Source organism: Gracilinanus agilis, chromosome 2 (genome assembly GCF_016433145.1).
Source record: "Gracilinanus agilis isolate LMUSP501 chromosome 2, AgileGrace, whole genome shotgun sequence".
Lineage (NCBI taxonomy): Eukaryota > Metazoa > Chordata > Mammalia > Didelphimorphia > Didelphidae > Gracilinanus > Gracilinanus agilis.
This window is the reverse complement of record NC_058131.1, coordinates 508966454-508992976: the sequence shown is the minus strand read 5'-3', so window position 1 is coordinate 508992976 and position 26523 is coordinate 508966454. Positions and strand designations below refer to the sequence as shown.

General features: G+C 33.3%; 1 protein-coding gene across 2 annotated transcripts in view; it reads right to left on the bottom strand.

The window, feature by feature from the left end:
• The window catches only part of TRIP11 (thyroid hormone receptor interactor 11), a 106886-nt gene that overhangs the window by 14168 nt on the left and 66195 nt on the right, over positions 1-26523 (bottom strand). For both annotated transcript variants that reach the window (XM_044665041.1, XM_044665042.1), the window contains exons 12-16: positions 26045-26185; positions 23393-23586; positions 18304-18467; positions 17247-17350; positions 15857-15956 (exon numbers count right to left, since the gene is read on the bottom strand). In XM_044665041.1, the coding sequence (XP_044520976.1) occupies positions 15857-15956; positions 17247-17350; positions 18304-18467; positions 23393-23586; positions 26045-26185 (703 nt within the window). The remainder of the gene's footprint in view (positions 1-15856; positions 15957-17246; positions 17351-18303; positions 18468-23392; positions 23587-26044; positions 26186-26523) is intronic.

Genomic DNA, 26523 nt, shown 5'->3' with positions numbered 1-26523 from the left:
AGAATAGGCTCTCTCTCGTTTTAGCTACCTGGGCACGCAAAGGTAGGAGAGGTAAAATGGCTGAGGCGGCAGTTTGAAAACTTAAGGCGCGTGATCTAATGATTTTTATCTCTATCAGCATGGCTTTTATTAAAATACTATTCTCCCTTTTAATCTCGGCCTTCATCATTTTTAATAACAACATTATACGAACTTTAGGTCCAACTGCAAGCAGAATGGATTAAATAGCCTTCAGCTTCCCTGCAGCATTCCTCTCCCAAAGTAGTGGAGCTAGGAGGAAAAACAATTAACTGTACCTCCTACTCATCCCTACAATTAGCTCAGAAGTCTCATGAACACTTTCTTCAAGGAAGAGACCGTTTGCAGTATATGTTGAGGTTCAAATACCATCTCAAAATTGATTACATTTTAACTGATAAGAAATGATTCATTACTAATGCGGGGGCCATTCCTGAATCAGCTGTGTAAAGTCAACCCACCAACAATTTATTACAGAAAATTAGAAAAATAAAAATAATAAAAATATGTAGTGCACAATTAATCTATTCAAAAAATTACTGATAATGAAAATCATAATGAACAAAAAGGTCATAGACAAAGGCTATAATAATTTCATATAGAAATTTAACTGACAAAAATCTATTGCCATAGCAAGGAGACTTTAAGTAAATGAAACAAGCAAATAAATAAATAAACTTTAAAAGCAGGGGGGGAGGGGAGGGGCAGCTGGGTAGCTCAGTGGATTGAAAGCCAGGCCTAGAGACGGGAGGTCCTAGCTTCAAATCTGGCCTCAGACACTTCCCAGCTGTGTGACCCTGGGCAAGTCATTTGGCCCCCCATTGCCCAGCCCTTATCACTCTTCTGCCTTGGAGCCAATACACAGTATTTACTCCAAGACGGAAAGTAAGGGTTTTAAATTTTAAAAAAAAAATAAAAGCATGTTAGCAAATTTACTTGGTAGCAAAGAAATAGAATTCAAAGGCAATACAGGTTTAGAACATTAACTCATTTGTAAAATTTTAAAGAGAAGAATAATGGAAAATATTGAATCATATCACAAAGGAAAGAAGTTGTACAAGGTAAAATCAGTTTAAAGAGTTTTCCAGGAGATCCAATTAAAGACATCCTAAGACATTAAAGAAAGAAAATAGGTAAAAATAAGAAGGAAAAAAGTGGAAAAGATCTGCAAAGATTTTCATAATAATTTGTTTTTACTATCAAGGACAGTGGAGCAACCATACTGAAGACTCTCACACTGGAATTGTAGATGCTTAAAGCAGAGGCAGAAATAATAATAAAGAGAATAAATATGGGGAAAGAAGTTGAAACAGACCAAGTATACATATAGAAGATCCATCCTAGAGAATTACAACTGTGAGAGCATTAAGGAATGAATTCACAAGCTATCTAAAGGACAGTAAGCTATCAAAGACATAGACAAAAGTTGGATCTTCTACTTTTTTTAAAGGAAAATAAGAGAACATAAAAAAACTACTAACTTCTATGCCTACATTTCCCTCCACATGTAGTTTTTATGACTTACCTACATATGCATTGAAAACATCCTCAATGACAGTATTAGTAGAGAAAAAAGGGTGGCTTTTTTTAATGTTTGTTTTACATTATAAACATGTCTTTGAACTACTTGTCTACTTTCTTTAGATAAGCAATCAGTCTAATTTGTAATTATGCAGAGATATTAAATCAGAAGTACCCACCTTGATTACACCTAGATCCTAACTATTATTCGGTGTTTTCTCTCTTAAATGAATGATATCTCAATGTCATGCTGGGAAATTATTCTTCTTGAAATTTGCTTGATTTTTATCAAATAAATATTTTATCCTAATAGCCTTTACCCTAAATAAAATATTATTACCATATTATAATCCATCAGAAATATAAAATACAAAATTCCATTGTGCTCATTATTTATTATGAAAATAATAATTTTGATTCAGTAGAAGAAAACTCTGCCTTAAAGATTCTCTTTCAATAAGTTGTTACCCACTCATACAGCAAAATTATGAAATATTTGTTCAAAGACCTTCTTTGTAAACATCAGGTGAGATATAAAACTGGGAGATATGATACACAATTAATCTATACAAACAAATTACTAATAATGAAAAGGTATTTGCCATTATGATAGAGAAGAGATCTGTCCATAGTACAAGTTGAAGAAGCCTATTCATCATATGGAAGGTGAAATTCGCCATAAATTCAGACTCATAGATTGCATTAAACCTCAGGACACTATAAAATCTCTTATAAGAGGTCTAACCTAAAAAAAATTTGGGTTAATTATTCCCACAGGGGGAAAAAAAAAAGGTCTGTTACCTAGATGATGACATATAATTGGATGGCCAGCTTGTAGAGCTTGTCTATCAACATGTGTATTTGGGATGGAATGTATAAACAGACCCAGAAGTTGGGCCCAGAAATAACCAGAAGACGAAAATAAGCTAAATTGTCTCTAGGAAACTGCAAAGCTACTAAGAATGAACTTTTTAGTATAAAAGAATAATTACAAAGTATAAATGATCACATCAAAACATGTCCCAAATCACTAAAATTAAGAGAAATACAAATTAAAATAATTCTGGTTTCATTTTATATTATGAAAATGGATAAAAAAAGACATAACAAAGGGTCAGTATTGGAGTGACTAAAACTTATTGTTACATTTGCACACTGTTACATTTATGGTGAAGAAATATACTGATCTGAACTGACAATACACAGTATTGACTCCAAGACAAAAGGTAAGGGCCCTAATAAATAAATGAATAAAAGAGCAAATGAATAAATAAAAGAATGGATGAATAAATAAATAGATGAATGTATGAATAAATAAATATGAGAATTATGGGAGTAGAAATTCAAAACATCATCACTTATCACATGTATATAAGGATACATTATTTGGGGTTTAGGCTTTAAAAAATTGCTCTATAGCAAAAATGAATAATATGGAAATAGGTATCAAGGGATAATTTGTACAACCTAGTAGAATTGCTTATTGACTTTGGGAGAGAGGAGAGAAGAGAGGAGGGAAAGAAAATGAACCATATAAACATGGAAAAAAATTTTAAATAAAAATTAAAAAAAAGAAATAAATATATTGATCTAACCATTATCAATATCAATTTGGAATTACGTAAAAAAAAAGTGACTAAATTTTCCTTACCCTTTGGCCTAGAGATCTTACCACTGGGCATAAACTCCAAGGATGTCAAAGAAAAAAATAATGGTCAAATATATGACAAAATAGCAATGGCAGCACTCTTTGTGGTAGGAAAAAATAGAAACAAAATGGGTGTTCATTAGATGAATGATTAAACAACTATGGTATATCAAAGAATTAAATTATTATTCCCCAATAATATGAAAAATTCAGAGAAACATACATATGAATTGAAGCAGAAAAAAATCAATTTAAACCATGAGAACGAAATGAAAAATTCACTTGAAGGGAAGTTGAACCCTGAATAACTGAAAAGCCAATGAAAGTCCCACAGAATAGATAGTGAAACAAACAATCCCCATCAAGTTGGAAAGGCATGAAAGTATCAGGGCAAAAAATATATGGCCTATGTTGTCCCTGCATCAAATGTTTTTGGCGATTGGGGCAGTGGGGGTGGTAGGGGGTATTGTTTTTTGTCACAAGGAAGTATTAGTTAATTATAATTGGGAATTTCAAGTAGATAAGAAAATTATTCATCTACTTGATCCATTTAACCCAATCTACTCACCCCAAACACACACTCACTTGTTTTCTCTCTTTCTTTCTTCCCTCCCATTTCCATTCTTCAACTCAGCTCTATTCACTTTCATAAGTTTCACTTATGCTAAATATACAGTTAAGGTACAATAACAGGAAGAATAAAAGTGTAAATTGTGTATGGGGAAAGGAAAATCTCCACAACTACTTAAAAGGAATTTTAACTTCTACTAAGTTATATGATCAAAGCAAAAACTATAAAGTAGATTACATGATATCAAGTATTTCAAACTATGCAAGATGACTTTTTTCCACTATGTTCTCAAAGCTAATTTCTGAAACAAAAAATTCAGGAAAAGAAAATTTCTTCTTTCAATCAAAGATTAAGAGATAGAAAAGTTTTACATTTTCATAGTTAAGTGTTCATCTTATTGAAGGCAATATTTGAAAGGGAAGCGGTTTTGTCTATAAACTTTCTAAAAAAAGCTGATTATTAAGTAAAAAAAAAATCATTCAAAATGTGACACTTCCTAGAATTAAATTTATAGATAAGGGGCAGCTGGATAGCTCAGTGGAGTGAGAGTCAGGCCTAGAGACAGGAGGTCTTAGGTTCAAACCCGGCCTCAGCCACTTCCCAGCTGTGTGACCCTGGGCAAGTCACTTGACCCCCATTGCCCACCCTTACCAATCTTCCACCTATGAGACAATACACCGAAGTACAAGGGTTAAAAAAAAAAAAATTTATAGATAAGATATTTTAATTACCTACTCGGGACAGAAATTTATATTCAGATTCATCAAACTGGTTTATTAAAAGGTTTTCATGTATTGTTTTGCCCCTTCGTTTAACATAGTATGAAGTGCATACTAGGAGCGTAATAAAAATCTGCTGATGGGATATTCAAATAAGTGAATAAAATAAACAGTATAAACAAAAGCATAAATGCTTAGTCAAATATTAAAAATACAAATCCAAAATTAATTTTAAAAATATTTATTAAAAAGCTATAATGTAAAAAATACTGTGCTAAACACTAGTAAAATAATTAAGAAAGATAGCCTCCTTGCATCTTATATGTATTATAAGAGCATAAAATTATAAAAAAGTTATTAATTGATTGTATTAATAATTAATAGATTAATTATGATTACATAAGTATGTGAGTTAAAAAATAAAGTACTGTGAGTGATCTGAGAAAGAAAACTTTGTAGACAAGGAGGATCAAAGACTTTTTTAAAGTATTTTTTATGTAAAGACCTTTTACTTATTTGTTTATTATTTTTTAGAATATTTTTCCATGGTTACATGATTCATGTTCTTTCCCTCCCAAAGACGACTTTCTAAAGGAGGTAGCATTTGAGTTTGGATAAAAAATATGTGAGGTTGGGCATGGTGATATACAACTATAATCTTTGCTATCAGAAAGCCTAAGTTTAGTAAATCACTTGAACCCAAGAGTTCTGAGTTGCAGTGGGCTAAGCCAACATCCACACTCACTCTAACATTAATTGAGTGTGTCCCCAGGACCCCTACAAAGACAATAGATAAATGGTCAAATGAGGCAGTACGTAAGGGAATCAATCTATGCTAAAAACAAAATATGGGGAAAAAAGTTCTAAACCATTAATTAAAAGATAAATAAAAATTAAAACAAATAATACTCTGAAGTTCAATTTTATACTTAAATTGGCAAAGATGACAAAATGGAAAATGACAATTTCTTTTTTTTTTTAAACCCTCATTTTCTTCCTTAGAATCAATACTGTGTATTGGTTCTAAGGCAGAAGAGTGATAAGGGGTAGGCAATGGGGGTCAAGTGTCTTGCCCAGGGTCACAAAGCTAAGAAGTGTCTGAGGCCAGATTTGAACACAGATTGGCTATACAACCCTGATGACTGACAATCTTTTAGTGTTTCAGTCAGTTCTGGAAGACAATAAGTTGGAAAAAGGGCATCAAGCTGCACTAGCAGAGGTGCAGAATGAAATATACATTTTCAGATATAGCTAATGTATGAATTTATTTAGCTTAACATGATACAAGAAAATGGTATTTTATTGGTTTGAAGGGAAAGAATTAAGAGAAAAGGATATAGTGATAGATGTTAAAAAAAAAATCCAAAAAAATATTTGAAGGAAGTGAACAAAAGAGATGAGAAGATTCAGAGGACAACATAGACAAGTGAGACAACTTTGAAACTAGTGAGTTAAATATATTATGAACTTTTTTTAAAATGCAAGCTCTACACAAAAGAGATAATTTCATATGCAATGCTCTTTTTCTGTTCTTTGTATAAAAATATTATTGGTTGGTGTTATCTAGATAAGAAGAGCAAAAAAAAAACAAAAAAGCCCCATCAGTTGAAGCCATAGGACTGATAGTTAAGAGAGTAAAAGGTTACAGATAGAACTTAAGGGAATATCTACAATAATTGTTCAGGAAAATAGCTAAGGAGCCAATGAAGGAAATGAACAAGGAAAAGATCCAGGAGTTTCTGGTATCTCTGAAATCCAGCAAGAATAAAGAATCCAGAAATGGTTCAACACTGACAAAAGTCACAGATTTTAAGGAAGTTTAAGGAAGATGACTGAAAAAGACCACTAGATTTGACAATTTAAAAGTTCTTATGATCCTTGTCTAGTAGTTCTATCAAAGTGGTAAGTATAAAAAATCAAACTAGAAGAGATTGAGTAAAAAGTAGGTAATTAAAAGTATAAGCATTGGCTATAAATTTTTCAGCTTTATTAATAATGGGAAGAAAAAATATAGGACAGTGATCAAGGGAAGGGCTATTTTCTAGATATAATGATACCTGCGCTTGTTTGCTTTCAAAGAGAAAAGGGCTAATAGAGAGGGAGAAAAATTAGATACATGAGAGGAAAAAGGACAAAAACAGAATAAAACCATGGAAAAAGGAGAAGAGAATGAAATCAAGGGTACAAGTAGAAGAAATAGTCTCAGTGAGCAAAAGTCTTTTTTAAAATTCTATTTATATAAATGAATACTTTGAATAAATTAGTTTTTATCTATTATTAAAGGCACCAGAAAATATTTCTACTTGAAAACAATTACCAGAGAGTTCTGAATAAACCTGAAAGGAATAAAATTCCATTACTTTTTAAATGCTCATTAAATTAGACTGATCATTAATTTGTCACGGTTTTACTATAATCTATGATGAGCATGGTGAAAAGGTGTAGAGAAACAATAATTTTTTAAAGAATATGAATATAGCCTGGACATGGTGACTCACACCCATAATGCTAGCTATTGGAGAGACTGAGACTGGCAGATCTCCAGAGCTCAAGTAAGGAATGAACCACTATGTTGCGTAAGGAGGAAGTCAAGTTTGAAACAGAACAGGTCAAGACCAGTAGTGAGACCAGTACTTCCAGAATAAGTGAGATAAGGGACCGAGTTTTGAGGGAAAAGAAAAAAGGAAAGAGGAGGAAAAGGTTGTTTTCTCTTAAATGTGTTTTGTTTTTAATTTTATCTTCATGATTTTTCTGGAAGAAGGCATTCCTGGTGAGGATGCTCCCAGTAGTTATTGTGAAATTTTCAGTCTTAAAAAATTGCCAGGGGAGATTGAGAGGATATATGCCTTAGCTGATGGTCATGCTGCCAGAAGCAGGCCCAAACTAAAGTCTTCATGATTTAATTTCAGCTCTTTATATCAAAAAATACCATTATATTCCAAAAATAGGAGTAGAGAAATGATTATATTGAAAAAAGTAATTTCATTTCCTTTAAGATTTACTAACCAATTTAAGACCTTGTCATCAAGATGCTGAATACATTTGTGACAAGAATGTGCTCTAGTAATATAATTTATAAGAAACAAACTTAACTATCATGCCTGAAGGAAAATAAATAGTTCCCCTTGGAAAGGGAAAACATCTAAGAATAAAATAATTTGTATTCTAAAGTTATCCATTAATATATCAAAAAAGTACACAACTATGAACAAAATTAATTTTTAATATTTATTTTGGACACCTGCTTTGCTCCCATCCACCTGCTTTATTGAAGAAAATGCAACTTATGAAGTTTAATTTGAAATCAGCTCTTTATTAGTCAATTGCAAATAGTTTAAATTACCTATGTAAATGAAATAATTTTTCTCATTGAAGTTAGTTTCAATGAGAAAAAAGTAACAATAAAACAGTTAACTAATTTATTTAAATAATATAAACTCTGCTTTTAAAAAAACCCTCAAAATCCAAGTTGTCTCACAGGATATTAGAATCTAAACTTTTATCCAATTGATAATAATCTGTTAACCATTTATGGCAATTCAAAAACTATCTGGTACTTTTTATATTTTTCTATTTAAATACTATTTCCCGCTAAAGATAACATAAAGAAATTCTTCAAAAGTTCTGGCCAACAAAGCTGTGTCTGGGAATGTATTTGGATTGTTTTCAACAGGATGTTATATGTTATTTTTGTATAAATAATTGCCTAGAAAACTTAATGTCTTTTATATAAAATGAAAATTTTATTAACCAACATCATGAAAGTAGTTCTATGAACATTAGAAACTTCCTTTATATGTAGCATTTCAAAACTTTGCTTTAACGCTTCATAGCTGGATTATCATCTATTATACCTTCTACCTATGATTATAGACCTAAGGCTCTGTTCTAAGCCATTGCAATTGATCATCATTAAATCTAGAGCCAGAAGAGCATTTTATAGCTGAGGAAACTGAGGCCCGGGGGCTAAGAGGCTTGCCCAAGGTCACAGAGGGAGTAAACATTGCAAGTAGGATTTGAAGCAAGGTCATCTGACTCCAAAATCAGTGATTTATACACTGTAACATTTTCTTCTCATTTATTGCTAAACTCTTATTTGGTGATCCTATTGCATTCATGGATTTAATTATTGTCTCTTCAGAGATAATTGCCAGAGGTATATACCTAGTCTTCATCAGTCTTTTCAGTGCTTACTGGACATGCTTACTGAACGTTTTGAACTGATGTCTGGAGACTAGATCTTTGTCCCTAAATTCACTCCTCTTCCAAACTTCACTATTTCTATAGCGGTACCACTATCTATCTAGTTACCTAGTTTAAAAATAGTTTCATTCTAGACTCATCATTCTCACTCATTCTACATTATCTACTAAGTGCTGAGCGGCACACTGGATAGAATGCTGGACTTGGATTCAGGAAGAGTTGAGTTCACATCAAGCCTCAGGCACTGACTTACCTGTGTGACCCAAGAAAAGTCACTTAACTTCTCTCTGCTTCATTTCCCTCATCTATAAAATCATAGTAATAATAGCATGCTATTATTCTGATATGGTTATCTGCTATGACTATCATAAGACTAAAATGAGTCAATGGTTGTAAAGCATTTTGCAAACTCTAAAATGTTATATAAATGCTAGCTATTATTAAGTTGCCAAATCTTATCATTTCTACCTTCACAATATCTTCTGTACTCATTCAACCCCACCATAGTTCAAATTCATTATCTCTTGCTAGATCTACTAAAATAGCTTTCTAACTAGTTTCCCTGCTTTAATTTCTCTTCATTTCAATATCTTCCATGCAGCTGCCTAAGTGATTTTCACAAAATGTATGGATCTGACTAAGTCATGCCTCCCTCTCAATAAACAGTAGCTTCTTATCAACTCTAGGATCAAATACAAATTAATCTAATTTATATTTAAAGCTCTTCACAAACAATACAGATGCTCAATGCCTGGGGAAAAGCTAAATAAATCACAGTACATGAGCGTAATGGGATATTACTGTACTGTAGAAATGTGTGTAATGAATTCAGAAGCATGGAAAGATCTACATGAATTGGTGAAGAATGAAATAAATAGGACCAAGGAAACAAACACATTATAAAGACTGTAACAATGTTATATAAGTGTTAAGGGTCACATACCAAAAAATTAAAAGTGAATTTAACAAATTATAAAAATTAAGCATGATTCAAATGAAGAAATGTAAGAAGACATTCCCAATCCCACCCATTCATGGAGATGGGAGGTACACGAGTGTTACACATGGCATATACTTTCAACTTTTTAAATGTATCAAACAGCTGTGGTTTTTTTCTCTTTTAAAAATACTACTGGTTATATGGAATGGCTCTGTGGAAGGGATAGACCAGAGGTCGGCAACCTTTTTGGCCGTGAGATCCATAAATGCCACATTTTTTAAAATGTAATTTCGTGAGAGCCGTACAGTGCTCACAGTGCAGCTCCTGTAACAGCGCCTGAAAAAAAAATTGACTTTATGGCTCCTGCAGAAAGAGCCATATCTGGCCCTCAAAAGAGCCAGATATGGCTCGAGAGTCATACGTTGCCAACCCCTGGGATAGAGGGTTCTAGAGATAATTATGATGACATAAGCAACAGAAGATAGCAATAAAAACTTTCTAGAAAAAAAGTTCTTCACAACATGACCCCACCCTATCTTTCTAATCTCATTAATACTTTACTCCCCACTACACACATTGTCCCAAAGGCCAGCCATAATAGCTTTCTTGCTATTTCTCACATGTAACACTCCTCTGCCTTGAAACCTTTACCTTGGCTATTTGGAACACCTGGAAGGTTCTCCTTTCTTACCTCTCCATTCTAGAATCTCTGGTTTTCTTTAAGCACAACCTTCTACATAAGGCCTTTTGGGATCCTCCCAGGCTGCTAGAGACTTCCAGGTCAAAGCTTTTGCTTTATATGTTTTTATTACATCTGTATTCATAATACTGCTGCCACCACTTCTCTCCCTCATTACAATATAAGCTTGAATAGGGCAAGGCCCATTCCCCATACCACATGCTGTGTTTCTTACTTTCCGGACTTTTAATACCTTACATCTCAGCTGAAGTCTCACCTTGTAATTTCTCTCAGCACCTGGGGCCTCCTCCATCTATGTCCTCAAGGTAGAACATCCCCTTTGTTATGCCAGCCCCCTTCTCTCACTGTTGAATTTTCCTCCTGGGAGCCTCAATTTTGAGTTAGGGTCCAGGGCTGCCATCCTTTTATTTCCTTCCCAGCTATGATTCTGACTTTTAGGACTTCACCTTTCCCTGTCTTGCCCCCAGCTTTTCAAAACCTTTTGAGGGTTATTTTTCACCTATTAGAATGTAAGCTCTTTGTTGGCAGAGATTGTTTTTCTTTTTGCTTGTATTTGTATCCAGAGCACTTGGTATAGTTCCAGGCATGTAGTTAAGTGCCTAATAAATGCTATCTGCTTATCTTTCATTTTTATCTCTGTTTTCCCTGCACCTAGTTCAATGACTGGCAAATAGTAGGTGCTTAATAAAAGTTTGCTGTTTGCTAATAAAACAAAAGCTTTAACCTTATTTTTCTCTTCTGTTTCTATTTCAACTAAACATCTATCTAACAGCATTTTTTTTTGAGTAAAAAGTTTGGAGGATAGGTATATAGAACAAGGAAATAAAATAAAAAATGCACGTTAGTGTGTAAAATCACATAATTTATTAATATGTATATTTTACTTAAGTTTAAACTACATATTCCATTATAATACGTTTTCCCCTAATATTAACAAATAAATAAAACTTGAATGCGAACCAAAACCAGAATGGCTGGAGAGGCAATATCCTTTCCACCTAATAAAACACACATAAAAAACATCTTTTGAGGCCCTGGTATTTTATATGGCACTTTAAGTTTCACTAAAAGCTACATATACATGGATAATCACAACTCTAAGGTAGTATCATACTTCATCTTACAGATGAAGAAATGGACACTCAGAGGTGTTAAGGGACTTACCCATGATTACACACTGTGTCAGAAACAAAATTCAAACTCAGGCCTCCAGGACCACTGGAAACTACAAATCTTTCAGGTAAAATGTTGCAAAAGTTACTGCCAAAGGATGGGAATATTTAAGTTACAGATCAGTATTTCTCTTTCTCTTTCTACCATTTAAAATACACCACTTGTTGATTCATTTTCCTTTTCATTATTTTCCCATGCTATATACTTCACTGATAAAAATTCCTCTGCTGGATATTATCCAGATAAATCAGCTCTTCATATTTCTGGTTTTCCACTTCAAGTCTCTCCCCCCTCCAGGCTATCTTCTACCCACTGCTGCCAAAGTGATTTTCCTTAAGTCAAAATATAACCATGTAACTCCCTACTCAACCAACTCCAGTAATTTCCTATTGCCTCAAGGATTAACTATAAGTTCTTCTAAAGCTTTTAAAATCCTACACATCCTGATCCCAAACTATTTTTCTAGCCTTACTGGACACTCCTCCTCCTCCTCTTCCACTTTACAATCAAGACAAATTGGCCTTATGTTACTCACACACTCCAATCTACCTCCCACTTCCCATATGTGTTAAGATTAAAATGATAAATGATAAAAGACTGATATAATAATAGAAATTAGTAGTTTAATTAAAACCATGGCCATGTTGGTAAAATATATATATATGACCGCGCCTATCTTTTAAATTTACCGCCTGAGCCCATTCTCTCTCCCACTCGCCAGTCAGCTCCTCAGGAAGACCAAGGGCCTTGTTTAGGCCCTCCTCTGAATTTAAATTGCCCCCTGCGTGGGGACCTTTGACGTCCCCACGCCCTAAGACCCATTGGAATCACAGGTAATGTAGTCTCAAAACCCCCACGTGTCCATAGGGAGTCTGCTAGACACTTCCCTGAATTTAAAACAAACAATACCTAGTTACTAGAGTTCACATCCTCCTCACCTCTACCTCAAAAAGAACCTCTTTTTCCCTAAGATTTATCCCAGGAACCATATGCTGCATAAACCTTTCCTGATAACCCCAACTGCTACTGCCTTTTCTCCAGGGGTTTAATGGAACCAGGCTAAACCAGCCTGTGAGAATCAATTGCTCAATTTTCGGAATAGTGATGAATAAATAAATGAATAAAAATGTATTAAGTGCCAGGCCCTGTGCTAAACACTGAGAACAGAAATAAGGAAAAGACAGTCCTTGTCCTTAAGGAACTTACAATCTAATGGGGGAGTGTGAGTATTTACACCACAGAAACCAAAAAAATGCTACAAATCAAGCTTGACTTAACTATCTGTTGAATGGACTTTTAAAAATGATGGCGAAAATGTTAATACTGTAGATTAAATCTACAAGTGCCTACACTGTATCTTCCACTGTATCTGTATTTCCGGAGCCTCTTAACACAGTTCCTGGCACATAACAGGTGCTTAATAAATACCTAATTCTGACTGACTGATGATGCAATTTTTTTCCACTACAGAGGACTTTTCTAGCCATTTACTATCTATCTATTAGGTTTTCAAAAATGGAACAGACTGCCTTGTTAAAAGGTCACCCTTCCAGAAGGCATTTAAACATAAGACATGTTGCAGAAAACACTCTGTATACAACAGAAGAAATCATACTAGATGACAACTATAGTCTTATCTAAATGAAATTTGTTCTATGATTAAATGTAAAAATAATTTAAAATCTAGAATTTTAATACTGATAATACACATTAAACTTGTTTTATAAAATGTTTTGTTGGTTAGGTTTTCCTGTTTCCAATTGAATTTAGCCTTTCCTAGAATGAAAACATAACATAAGATTATCTCATTTCTACAGAAATGAGATAATTAAAAATTTTGAATAAAATACAACTCTTTTTAAAAAGTATTTCCTCATATTGTTTAAATGTTGAAACTTTATATTAACTAATCATTCTAATCCTCAATCTACGGATGCTTATAAAGAAAAACAATCTCTTAAGTTTTCCTCTACAGTTTAAGGCACTAAGAATGCTCTTACAGCAAAAGCCATTTGTTGTTTCAAAGTTGTTTCTCCTGGCAAATTTCTTTACTGTCTGGCCAAGTTTTGTGTTAAAAATAAAGTACAGTATTACAACATCCATCAACATTTAATGTGTTTAATGATCTATGAAAGCAAAAATACAATGCTCTTTCTGAATTAGTCAATTTAAGAATTTATTTATAATTTCAAAAGGGTACATAGCTTTTAAGAGTTTAAACCACTTAACTGTTATGAATGTATATGAAAAATAAATTAATCTTTCAAATGGCTATGAAACGACACCTTTTAAGACAAGTTGCAAAAATAGCAAAAACACATTTAAAAATTTAACAGAATAAATGTCTTTTTATGTCACCTTCCTGTCTGAACAATACTGGCTGCTTGCCTTTCCTCAAATACCATAGTTATTTAAGGGTAACAATTTTTATGTGGCTTTTGTTAATTCTAAAAAAAATGAGTCAAAAGTTACTGAACACTTAAGATGAAAATTACTTTTAACGTCTAATGCATCAGTGTTCTCGACAATATAATGTGACAATAACATAAGACAGACAACAAACATGAACCAAATCTGTGAACAGTTAAGATTTTAAGATGGAATTGTTGAAGGGATGTTTTTGGAGGAGCAAGTGGTTCAGGGACTCTGATAATACATATCATCTATGATAAAGAAGTTCCTGTTGCTAGGAATTATGAAATTCACATCAATGTCTTTGAGTGTAAGCTTGGTTAGATATTACATAGTACACCATCTATCACTAAAGTGATAATCCCTTGTAAGCTGAGAATATTTCTTGGTTGTATAGTCTGTTTCTAAGATATGACTGTCTATAGTAACTAGGGTAGACTAAAACTCCCAATGATTTCCAGTTGTCATAAGGACTAAAATATATAAGGACTAGACTTATTAGGATTTGCTATTTTCTTTTCAATTTAATTATTGTTCTTTAATAAACAAAAATCTATTTTCTCTCCTTCCAACTCCATTAAAAAATAATAAACAAAAATCTATTTTCTCTCCTTCCAACTCCATTAAAAAAAGAAAAACAAAGTCCTTATAATAAATATGCAGTCAAGCAAAACAAATCCTTGCCTTGGCCATGTCCAAAAAAAATAGGTTTATCCCAGAAAACTGATAACAGAGCATGTTACCTACCTTCCCCAGAAAGAAGTGATAGACTCCGGATTTTTTTTTCCAACCACATACTCCTAAAGAGATGTAATCACTATCTTGTATCTACAAAATGGGCCCTGGAACTGTTCTCCATCCCAATTAAGATGTGAATAAGAATATTATGGTGTCGTGTCTGAGAACCAAAGAGCTCTTGGTGTTAATGCCTTAGATCTGTTTTTCTGGATAATCCTCTGGCCCCTTGTACTTCTAAAGACTCTGTTTCCTAACTGTCTGGCTAGATTTTTGACCATACCTTTATTTGTTCTTGGGTTCTCATCTGCCCAACTCTTTGCCCATATTACCTGCCCTGCCATTCAGTATTTATCTACATTGATTTCTTGTCTGCATGGTTCCTGACACAATGACTATCCTGAATACCACTGTCCTTTTTTCTGACTCCTCAACCTTTGATAAATGTTTGCTTCTGTATTCCTCACTAAGTAGTCAGCTGTTGAATTTTTGTCTAACATGGATCCATATCTCTAGTACATGATTATCGCTTCTGAAATACATACCTTCCCTGTCTTTATACCCTTTTATAACATGTTTGGACAGTACTTTAAGGTATGGCCCCAGAATGGACCACTTTCATTGGCAAGGAAAGAGGTTATACATAGGGATAATATATTGGCCAAATGTTATTCTCTGCAATGTATACTGTACCACATGATAAACCCGAATTCTAGTTATGTCCTTAAAGAATATCACCAGCAACCTTATATTTATTCCATTATATATTTACTCCATCTAAACAATATTCAACAAAAAGAAAGCAAGCAAGATGTTGATATCTTGCTATCTTCCTCTGATATTTTAATTAATACATGCCATTTCTCAAATGTACTCAGAATTTTTTCATTGAGGATGGTCTATCTCTCTAGTTAAATCTTCCCCTTGTGACCAAAGGCGAACTTTTCCTAGATACCAGACCATAGTTATGGATGCAATTTGTGGCCAAAGAACAGAGTAAAATTAAAAGGGATGGAGAAGAACTGAATTTAAGGCTCCAGTTATTAGCACCATGCTCCAATGAACTGGGAATAGAACAAACAGAATCAAATGGAATACAAGCCATAAACACTACAATAAGACTGACTGTGCTTTACTATTAAAGCTATTAGTTGCCTGTCTTCAGAACATTTTGACTGTAACCCAACTCTTTTAAAATAAAGATCTATATTTATACCTTGCTTTTTAAGGTCTTCAATTTGTTCTTCCTTGAGATCCAACTGTTCTGTAAGTCTTGATGCTGAATCTAAGGCAGCATTTGCTTCTTCCAAATTTTCCTTTAAAGAAAGAATGCTCATTAGAATTTACTATACAAAATCAATGGCACAGAATTTAGTTCTAAGCTCTACACAACATATACAGAATAATTAAAACTGGAATATATTTGAGAAAGTCTACCAGGATGATTGACTCATACTCTGTTCTTTTTTACTCTTATCACACTATCTTTCCTAGAAGTAGCAACTTGATAATCATGATTTACATAATTTAATCACACCTTATAAAATTACAATAGAAAGTGAGGGAGAGTGGAGGAGAAAGTCAGGGTCTCTATAATCAGAGAAAAGGAAAACTAAAATGAATAGCTCTATAAATAAAAATGAGTATAAGATTGTGTCTGGTTTTGTAGGTATTACTTCCATTTCCCAATTTGGTTTGGCTACAGAGACTTAATCTGACTCAATTTTCCAACCTCAATTTTAAAATATATACAATAGCATCCCCTAATCCAGTTTCACTTATCCACAGTCAACCATGGGACAGGAAAATTAGGCAATTTGTTCCCGGTAAGCCAAAAATTCCATACAGCAGGCTGCTCTCTTCACTTTCTGCTTTCACATTCACTTTTTTCACTTTAATTTTATTTTTTTAGTGTTTTTCAAAGGAGAGCAAAGCCCTTGAAGTACCAAGTGGCAAGGACAGAAAGCCTCTATATATATTTACTAGACTACTTCATGGGTATGTTATGATTAAGTCATTTTGGTTTTGTATCAAAGTGCTTTCTATAATCACTTTCCTTTATACAGGGAATATATAGATATACACACATACCACACAAAAATGTGTGTATTCCTCCACACATGTGAGGAGAAGGAAATACATAATATTTTTCCTTTACTGTCTATTAAAAAAAGTGATTTTTCCCAAATACAGGTGTTCATTTATAATTTTATATCCATGTTTCATAAAGGAAGTCTTTGACCTAAGTGCAAGTATATATGTATAAGATAAGATATTATAGTCTATATGTATGTGCATGTAAATATATACAGGCTACAATTCTTCAATTATTTCTAAATATTTCTAAAATGCCTAGAGGCAAATAATTAATTTTTGACAGTGAGAAATATATGGTCTGGAGGTAAAATAATTTGCTCAAAGGTATAAATTCAAGTGCAGAAGCTACATTTTATGTCCTCTGAGTTTCTCTTTTAAGATTCTCAAGAGCTCTCAAATATTTATCTGGATTTTACATCATTTCACACACACAAGTTAATTGTTCAAAGAAATAAGAACAAATCTGGAAGATTTTTTGCATGATTAAATGGAAAATCTCTTCTACCTACCTGTAGTGATGTAACCTGTCCTTCCAGATTCTCTGCTTTTCTTTTCCACTCAGTCAATTCTTTCTTTTGCTTTTCTAGTTCAGCGGAATACATAGATTTTTCTTCTACAAAAAAGTTTATTATTTAAGTTTTTCATTTGATTTAAATTTTTGTACACATATTAATAAGCTTTCAGTAATGTAACAGAAACAACAGAAATGTTCCCTTAAACAGAAAGTTGCTGTGCTTTACCTTAAGACATTAACTTTAGACAAAAGATACTACTTTAAATAAAAGTAACATTATTATCTAAAAAGAAATGAAATTAGTTTTTAATTTATTTCATCTAGCCCTTGGGGGAAAATTATTATGTCTATTAGCATAGTTGCTCCCAGAAAATTATCTGAAATCATTTTAGCTGCTCCTCTCATTATCCCATTCAGAGTACACTTTAAGAACTATGATGACGGTTAATCAGTTATATACTTTTCAAAGAGTAGCAAATAATAGGTGAAAATCTTCTGAAACCCACTGCCAGCATTTGTGCAAAAAGAAACTTCCAATATACATTTTAATACTTATTGATGATCCTTTTTCCCTACAGAGGTCATTTGCCCTTTTCCCCACTGTACATGATGAATATTTTCCATTCTTAATTTCAAACATCTGAAATTTATATAAGAACTGAAATATAAAATGAGCTATTATTCATGTGTGACCCTCCATGGATATTTCCCATGGGTCAGCAGACCTCAAGAGTAAAGAGATTAGATTCCCCACACCTGATCATAAAACCTAAAATTAAGAGGAAAAAAAAACACTCTAGTTCATATGTGTGCTGGAGTGTGTCAGAGGGGGCTGCTCTCTTCCTCCTCTCCACAAGTGCTGAGGACACTCCTCAAATTATCCACCCTTCTGCCCAGCAACTCAATGGGAGCACTTCCTCCCTCTCCTGTCAGGGGTAAGGGAAGGGGGGCTCACATGTGGCGAGAGGGTTGCAGTTTAGGCACTCCATCTCTAAAAGGTTCATCATCACTGTCCTAGTCTCTATACATTTTAGATATATCATATAATTTACCTTGTTGAAATTGTTCTAGTACCATCTGTAGATTGGCTAGGGACAGGGCATACTGTTTTACTTGGTCCTGAGAAACAGAAAGCTGAAGTACAGTTTCATCTCTCTGCCTGGAAACTACATTCAATTGCTCTTGTAAAGATTCCACCTGGAGACTGGCTTGATGACTTAAACACAAAAACAAAAAAATTAAAACAAAAAACACTTTATTATTTAAAAATATACTGAAATACCTTAACAAGAATGGAACATTTACAAAATAGGCCTTTAACATGAACTATTTAGATGTTAATATTTTATTGATTAAATTAAATTGAAGTTAGAACCATCTTAATTGAAGAATAATTTTGAGTTAAATATTGTGATAGTGATTTTCAATAAATGGCAGTAATATAAAAATCAAGAATTAGGAGGCAAAGTAAGAAGTTCTTGGGAGTTATAGGTAACATCTTCCCATGTAGGAATGTGAACAGTTTAACGCTTGTATCTGAGAGTTCTATTCAGCTTTGGCTTTTTTCAACAAGAATGCTTGAAAGTCCTCAATTTTGCTGAATATTTATTTTTCCCCCTAAGGATTATACCAATTTTTCCTGGGTAGGTAATTCTTGGTTGTAATCTTAGTTTCTTTGCTTTCCAGAATTTCATGTTCCAGGCCCTCAGATCCTTTAATGTAGAAGCTGCTAAATGTTGTGTTATTCAGACTGTGGCTCTTCAATATTTTAATTGTTTCTTTTTTGGCTGCTCACAATATTTTCTCCTTAATCTGGAAGTTCTGGAATTTGACTTCAATATTCCAGGGAATTTTCATTTTGGGATCTCTTTTTGGAAGTGATCACTTAAGTTTTTCAATTTCTATTTTACCCTCTGATTTTACACTATCAGGGGCACTTTCCTCAAAAATTTCTTGAAAGGTGCTGTCTAGGCTTTTTCTGATCATGGCTAGTCCAATACTCTCCTCAATCTATTTTTCAGGTGAGTTGTTTTTTCAATTAGAATATTTGACATTTTATTCTATTTTTTAAAAATTCTCTTGACTTTGTTTTGTTTCTTAATGTCTTTTGTTGTCCTTAACTTCTACTTGCCCAAGTCTAATTTTTAATAAATTATTTTTTTCTGTAAGCTTTTGTACCTCTCTTTCTATTTGGCTAATTCTACTATTTACGCAGTTTTTTCTTCAATGGATTTTGTGTCTTTTTTTTTTTTTTTTTTTTTTTTTACCATTTGGCCTATTCTATTTTGAAGGTGTTATTTTCTTCAGTAATTTTTTTGTGCTCCCTTTACCAAACCATAGACTCCTTTTTCACGATTTTCTTGCCTTGCTCTAATTTTCCCTCCCAACTTTTCCTCTACTTCTCTATTTGATTTTTTAAAATCCTTTTGGACCTCTTCTAGGAATTTTTTGGGGCTTGAAAACAATTCACATTTTTCTGCGGGGCTCTGGAAATAGCAGTTTTGACTGTATTATCTTCTGAGTTTGTATTTGGTCTTTCCTATCTCCATAATAACTTTATATGATGTCTGTTTTTGTTGCTCATTTTCCCAACCCTTTTCTTAACTTTTACCTTAAAAATAATTAAAGTTTGACTCTATTTCTGTAGTGGAGGGGACCCTGTCCCAAGCTTTAAATTATTTTTTTTGCACAGCTGGTTTGGGAATTAATTCTACAGATCTATAAGTTTTTAATTCTTCTAAGGTGGTATGGGCTAAGGAGAGCTGTGTTTACTTCTTTCCTGGCCCATGCTCTGGTCTGTGAGTGACCACAATAATTTTTTCCTGCTTAAATTGTGACCAGAGTCCCAAGTTCCCCTGTGGCTGCAAGAACCATGTGTGCTAATGCTCCTCCTCATCCTGTATCCAGGACGGTGACCTAGTACTGTGTATGGGCAATACATCAGAGTCCTGCACACAGGGCCAACAAAGGGATCCCTAAAGTCACTTTCTGACAAGTTGTCCAACCCCCAATACTGTCTATGGGCTGAGAGCTCTGAAAGGCATTGCTGATGATTCAGCCTCTCTTCCCCCAAAGATCAGCACTGACTTGCCAAGGCAGAGCCTGTTCTAGCACACTGGTCTATGATCCATTCCCAACCCAATGTAACATACCTGTCCTGCCAACTTTATGAGTTGTTTCTGGATGGAAAATTGTTTCATCCCATCCTTTTGTGGGATCTGTTGATCTAGAATTTGTTTTGAGGCACTTTTAAAAAAGAATTTATTCCAAAATATCTCAGCCTCTCTCTCCCCTTCACACACCATCAAAGAACTAAACTATCACTCTTTGCAGATGATATGATGTTATACTTAGAGAACCCTAGAAAATCAACTAAAAAGCTAGTAGAAGTAATAATTTTAGCAAAGCTGCAGGATACAAAATAAACCCATACACCATAGAAGGCATTACCCAACAAAAAACAAACAAACATATATGTGTGTGTGTGTGTGTGTATATATATGTATATATATATATATATAAAACAATTATTTACAGCTACATAATTAATATTTGAAAAAACTATTTATGTCCACTTCCAGAGAAATAACTGATAAACAGAAGCTGGAAAGATATGTATTAATTATGACAAAATATTAATTATGTAGCTGTAAATAATGTTCTATTGGTTCTACTTGTTTCATTCTTCGTTACCTTCCCAAGTTTTTTTAAGATTAGCAGGCTCGTTTCATTAGTTATAAATTATTCTTGAGACATTGAGTTGTTTGAAGTGGAATTTGGTAGAGATCCAGGGGGAAGTGGGGTCCTTTCCTTTTCTTCACTATCTTGGCTCAACTCCTGCTATAACTCACCTTTAGTACATGCTTTGAAAAAAAAATAATTTTTTAATATCAAAGAGTGATAGTTTAGTTCTTCAATGATGTGTGAAGGGGAGAGAGAGGCTGAGCTATTTCAGAATAAATTCTTTTTAAAAGTGCCTCAAAACAAACTCTAGATCAACAGAACCCACAAAATGAGGGGGTGAAACAATTTTCCATCTAGAATCTCTATATATGAGATTCAAGTTTGTTTATGCATAAGTAATAATTTTTTCTAATTGCTGTATATAGAAACATTCATGTTTGTTGGTATTTGTCAAGCTAATAATTTTTTTAAAAGATAACTAATGGGGCAGCTGGGTAGCTCAGTGGACTGAGAGCCAGACCTAGAGACGGGAGGTCCTAGGTTCAAATCCAGCCTCAGACACTTCCCAGCTGTGTGACCCTGGGCAAGTCACTTGACCCCCATTTCCCACCCTTACCACTTTTCCACCTAGGAGCCAATACACAGAAGTTAAGGGTTTTAAAAAAAACAAACAAAAAAAAAACAAAAGATAACTAACATCTCCTGTGCAGACAAGGTTTTGGAAAATAATATTGTGGGTTTTTTTAAATTTAGGTTTACTCAAAGTAAAACTATAAGAAGCAATTTTAACTTATACTTTTCTTGGAAACTTAACGTGTATTTCTATTTAAGCTTTTTGCAATTACCTTCTTCAATATCTCAATAAATCTGTGGCCATATCAATTTGGTTACTTCTTCCAGTAGTCTAGGTCAAAATTTATTCACGCCCACATCCTTCTCTTCTCATAAATTTCAAAAAGGGTCTACCCAATACACTGAGAACCTTACTCTAGATTTACATGGCTCTCCTATGGTAAAGGAGTTGTCCATCTATTACCAATTGCTCTGATAAATAACCTACCACTTAATTTCCAATTGTAAAGCCTTTTTATAATAGCTTTTACGACACTTCATGTGTATATTTTGCATAACTGCATATAATTGTTATGAGGCATAATTCAGCATATTACTAAGCTGCAGTCTATTTATGCCTGCAATCCATTTCTCTAGTCCTTTTGGAAGACTCACAACTTTTTTTTCCAAGGACTATGACACCTTATGACTTATAGTCATATCCTATCACGCCAAAAAATGGTGTTAAAAGACAGATATTGTTTCATTCTCCTTAAGACAAAACCTCCTCATTATAACATGAATATAATGCCTGCCTATATATCAGTGAGTCCAATCCCTCACTTCATGGAGAAGAAAACTGAGAGCCATAGATCACAAAAAATATTAATGAGGCAGCTGGGTATAGCTCAGTGGATTGAGAGCCAGGCCTAGAGATTGGAGGTCTTGGGTTCAAATCCAGCCTCAGACACTTCCCAGCTGTATGACCCTGGGCAGGTCACTTGACCCCCATTGCCCACCCTTACCACTCTTCCACCTATGAGCCAATACACAGAAGTTAAGGGTTTAAAAAAAAAAAGGAAAAAAATATTAGTGGCAGGTTTGGACTACAAATATTGGCCTCTTGAATCAGTACTTATTATTCCCATAACAAGTTGCCCTACAAAAAACTGAGCATCAAATAATGTAATAAAATTCATAAAAATGGCAGAATATATAAAACCTTTAAAATTACACAAAGACATGGTATTATAAAAATTTGTGGTTTTTATAATATTTCAAAATAATTTCATGTTTTAATAACTTATTACATTGGTAAGAAAAAATTATTTTACTAAGCCAATATGAAATTTATTTAATATTAAGCATTTTACTTTATGACTAAAATCTGAAACAGATGACAATATTGTTCAAAACTGTTTTTCCCAATTTAAGATTTGAGAGAATTTCATATATCACTGATGTTTGAATAAAAATAATAAAGGTATTATGTAACTTGAAAATTGTTTATGTTTCTCTCAATACATTTCCAGGTTCAAGACATCATACCAAGCTGTATGGGGGAAAACAATGAATAAATATGAATCCCTTCCCTCAATATTATAATCTCAGAAGCAAAAAATATATCAATTCATGTTGCCCAATTACATTTCTATAATGTAGCTTACAATCTTCTTTCCCATTTTCTAGTTAATCTATAATACAAATTTAAACTAATATTCCATTGAAACACATAGGCTATAATTAATCATTTATCTAAAAAAATCTAAACTGTATGAAATGTATCAGTTCTTTGCTTAAAATTCAAAATCTAAAGATTTTTCACTGTCAGCAAAAAAATTTTGCACATATAAAAATGACTGGTGTCACATACTGTAATTCTAAAATTTTATTATTAAATGTTACCTGGCATTTTCCACTGCATTTGAGGACGAAATTAGTTTTTCTTCCAATATAGTAACTTTCTTTTTCAGTTTGGCTTCTCGATCTTCTGCAGCCAAAGCTTCACGGGTATATGAATCTTCTGTTTCTAAAAGATGGTTACGCAATCTTTCTAACTCCTGGTTTAATCGAGATTCTTTGTCACGAAAATGTTGAACCTAAGCAGAAGACATTTCTTTATGTTTTATGTTCATAATACTTCACTTTTTAAAATAAAATTATTTTATTTGTTATTAAATGTCACAACCATTAAGTGTTATTACTTTATAAATTATAAGATGTATTATTGTACCTAAGAATATAAGTTAAACACAAGTTGCTGACTTGGATTATTGGAGGGAATTTCTAGGCCAAGAGTTCCCCTAAATAGGTAAAAAAATCACTGTTCTGAATCATTTTTTTAAAGTACATAAACTTAGGGTAAACAATTGACTAGAAATTATCCTGTATTTTCATCTATCAGTACCCCTCTGTTTAAGTTTATAAACCTAGAAGGATACCACTCTGAAAAATGAAAGAATGCAAAAAGACCTGACCCCTTCATGACACCTTATTTTACATTAATCTTTCCATTTTTTCAGGAAAGAAAAATTAGTCTTTTTATGCAAAACATTTCATATTTTCCCATAAAAACTTTCATTTTATGAAACTGGAAAAAAAAAACCCAAACTTCAAGATTCTTGAAATGAAATGTACCACAACAGAATATAAGAGGTTTCTATAAGGCTTTAGAATGTTCTAAGTCTACTATACTAGATCAATAAATCAATCAACAAATATTTATTAAGTACCCACTATGTATCAGGTTGTAAAAGCTTTAAGATCTAAAAAAGAACACTATCTGATAGGCAATAAGGGGACACCTGAATTGAATGAATAAAACACTTTAAATAAGAACTTAATACAATTCACTTTGACTGCCTGATGGAGAGAAATTTCAGACAGGAAAACCAAGAAAGTCATTATGAAAATTTAGGTTAGAGGTGATAAGGGATGAGTAGATGACAGGGAATGGAAGATTTTTGTGGAGTTAGAAATAACAAGATTTGGTAACTGATTATATATGTGTGGTGTCTCAGTCAATAAACATTTATTAAGCTCCTACCAAGTGCCAGATACTGTATGAAGCATTGGGGATACAAAAAGAGGAAAAAGATTGTCCCTCTCCTCAAAGGAATTCACAGTCTAATTGTGGATAAGAGTGAATAAGAAGATGTTGAAGAATCCTGGAAAATTAGAAGGATAACATAAAGAATTTTAACAGAATTAGGCGAAGCAGCTAAGTGGCTCAGAGAAAGATCTGGAGTCCAGAGGACCTGGGTTCAAATATAGCCTCAGATGATTCCTAGCTTGTGTGACCCTGGGCAAAAACACTTAACCCCAGTTGCCTAGTACTTGCCCTTCTGCCTTAGAATTGTTAATAAGATAGAAAGAAAGGATTATTTAAAAACAAAACAAAACAAAGCAGGATTAAGGAAATCTAGAAGAATGGGGATATAATTAGGGATACTGACTCAAAATGAACACCCTAATGCAAATACCAATAATATGGAAATTGGTCTGGATTAATGGCACATGTAAAACCCAGTGGAATTGTGTCTGGGGTATGGAAGGGGTGGGAGAAGGGGAAGGATGGAACATGAATCCTATAACCATGGAGAAATGTTACAAATTAATAAATCAAATAAATTTTTTTTAAAAAAAGGAAATCTAGAAGAGAGGAAAATTGGGCTGGAGGGAACGTTGAGAAGGGAAAGGTAAGAGACAAGAAGTTCTGTTTTAGAAATGCTTAGTTTAAGTTGTTGCCAAGATATACAGTTTGAACACCCAATAGGCAACAGGTGATCTGGTATGCACTCCTCTACTCTTCCTCTCCTCTCAATCTATTCCAAACCCTGTGCAATCTGGCTTCCAACTTCATTAACTGTAACATCTCCAAAGTCACCAATGATAACTTAACTGCCAAATCCAATAGTCTTTTCCCTTATCCTTTATGATCTCTCTGCATCCTTTGACATTGGTGATCACCCTCTCTTCTAGGTTTTCTTGGCTCTGCTCTCTCCTTGTTCTCCTCCTGTCTTACCTGTATATTCATTCCTTCTCAAGTTCCTTTATGCAAACAATCACTAATAGGTGCATGTGTATGTATAAAAGAGTGTGTGTTTATATGAGAGAGATAAGGTATAATTATTTCCTTGTTTTCTTCCCCCATCAATTATATGAGTACCTTAAGAGCAGAGTCTATGTTTCTGTTTATTTTTTTGCATCTCTAGCACCAAGCATGGCACTGGGCAGGCACATAATAAATGCTTCTATAGTAACTAAAATCAGGCCTGAGAAGGTACTGAAAAGTTAAAGGCCCTGGAGATTAAGATAAGGGCAAAAAAGGTTTAGAAAAAAATGAGGGATAGGAAGAGATGTTACTATAGAAGGTTATGGTCATAAAGAATATCAATACAGTATTTTTGATATAAGAAATAGAATAATAGCAAGATGAGATGTGAGAAAAAGAGTAAGGAAAACTATGTGAAAGGTAATTAATTTTATTAGAACCTTTTTTTTCTAGTGTATTAATCAAATAAGATTATTTAGTTCTTTATTCTAATGAGTATATACCTCATTCTGTAGGGAACTGCTTTCCATTTGTTTCTGCTTCAGGGCCAACATGACTTGGTCTCTCTCCTGCTGAAACATAACTGCTTTATCCTGCATGGACTTAACTTCATTTAATAGCTGGTTCAATTCTCCAGTGTTACCCTTTTGAAAAAACATAATTAATTTTTAGGTTTCTATATATTATAGTCTTATTTTAAAATCTTGGTTTCAGTAAAGACTTTAAACTACATTAATTAAATATACACAACTGTATTAAAAGTTAATAATTTCAAGTACTTAGAGAAAATGGGCCATTGGTAATATGAAAACTCTTAAAAAACAATACTTTGGCATAGATTTAAGGAAAACAATTTTAAAAACACTAGCCATTGAACAGTGAGGGAAATTATTTCCTGAAAGCATCCCATACAAGTACAGTATAATAAGAAAACTAACCTCTCAAGACACTTAACAGAGAGTTGTGTTTTAGGCAATAGCTA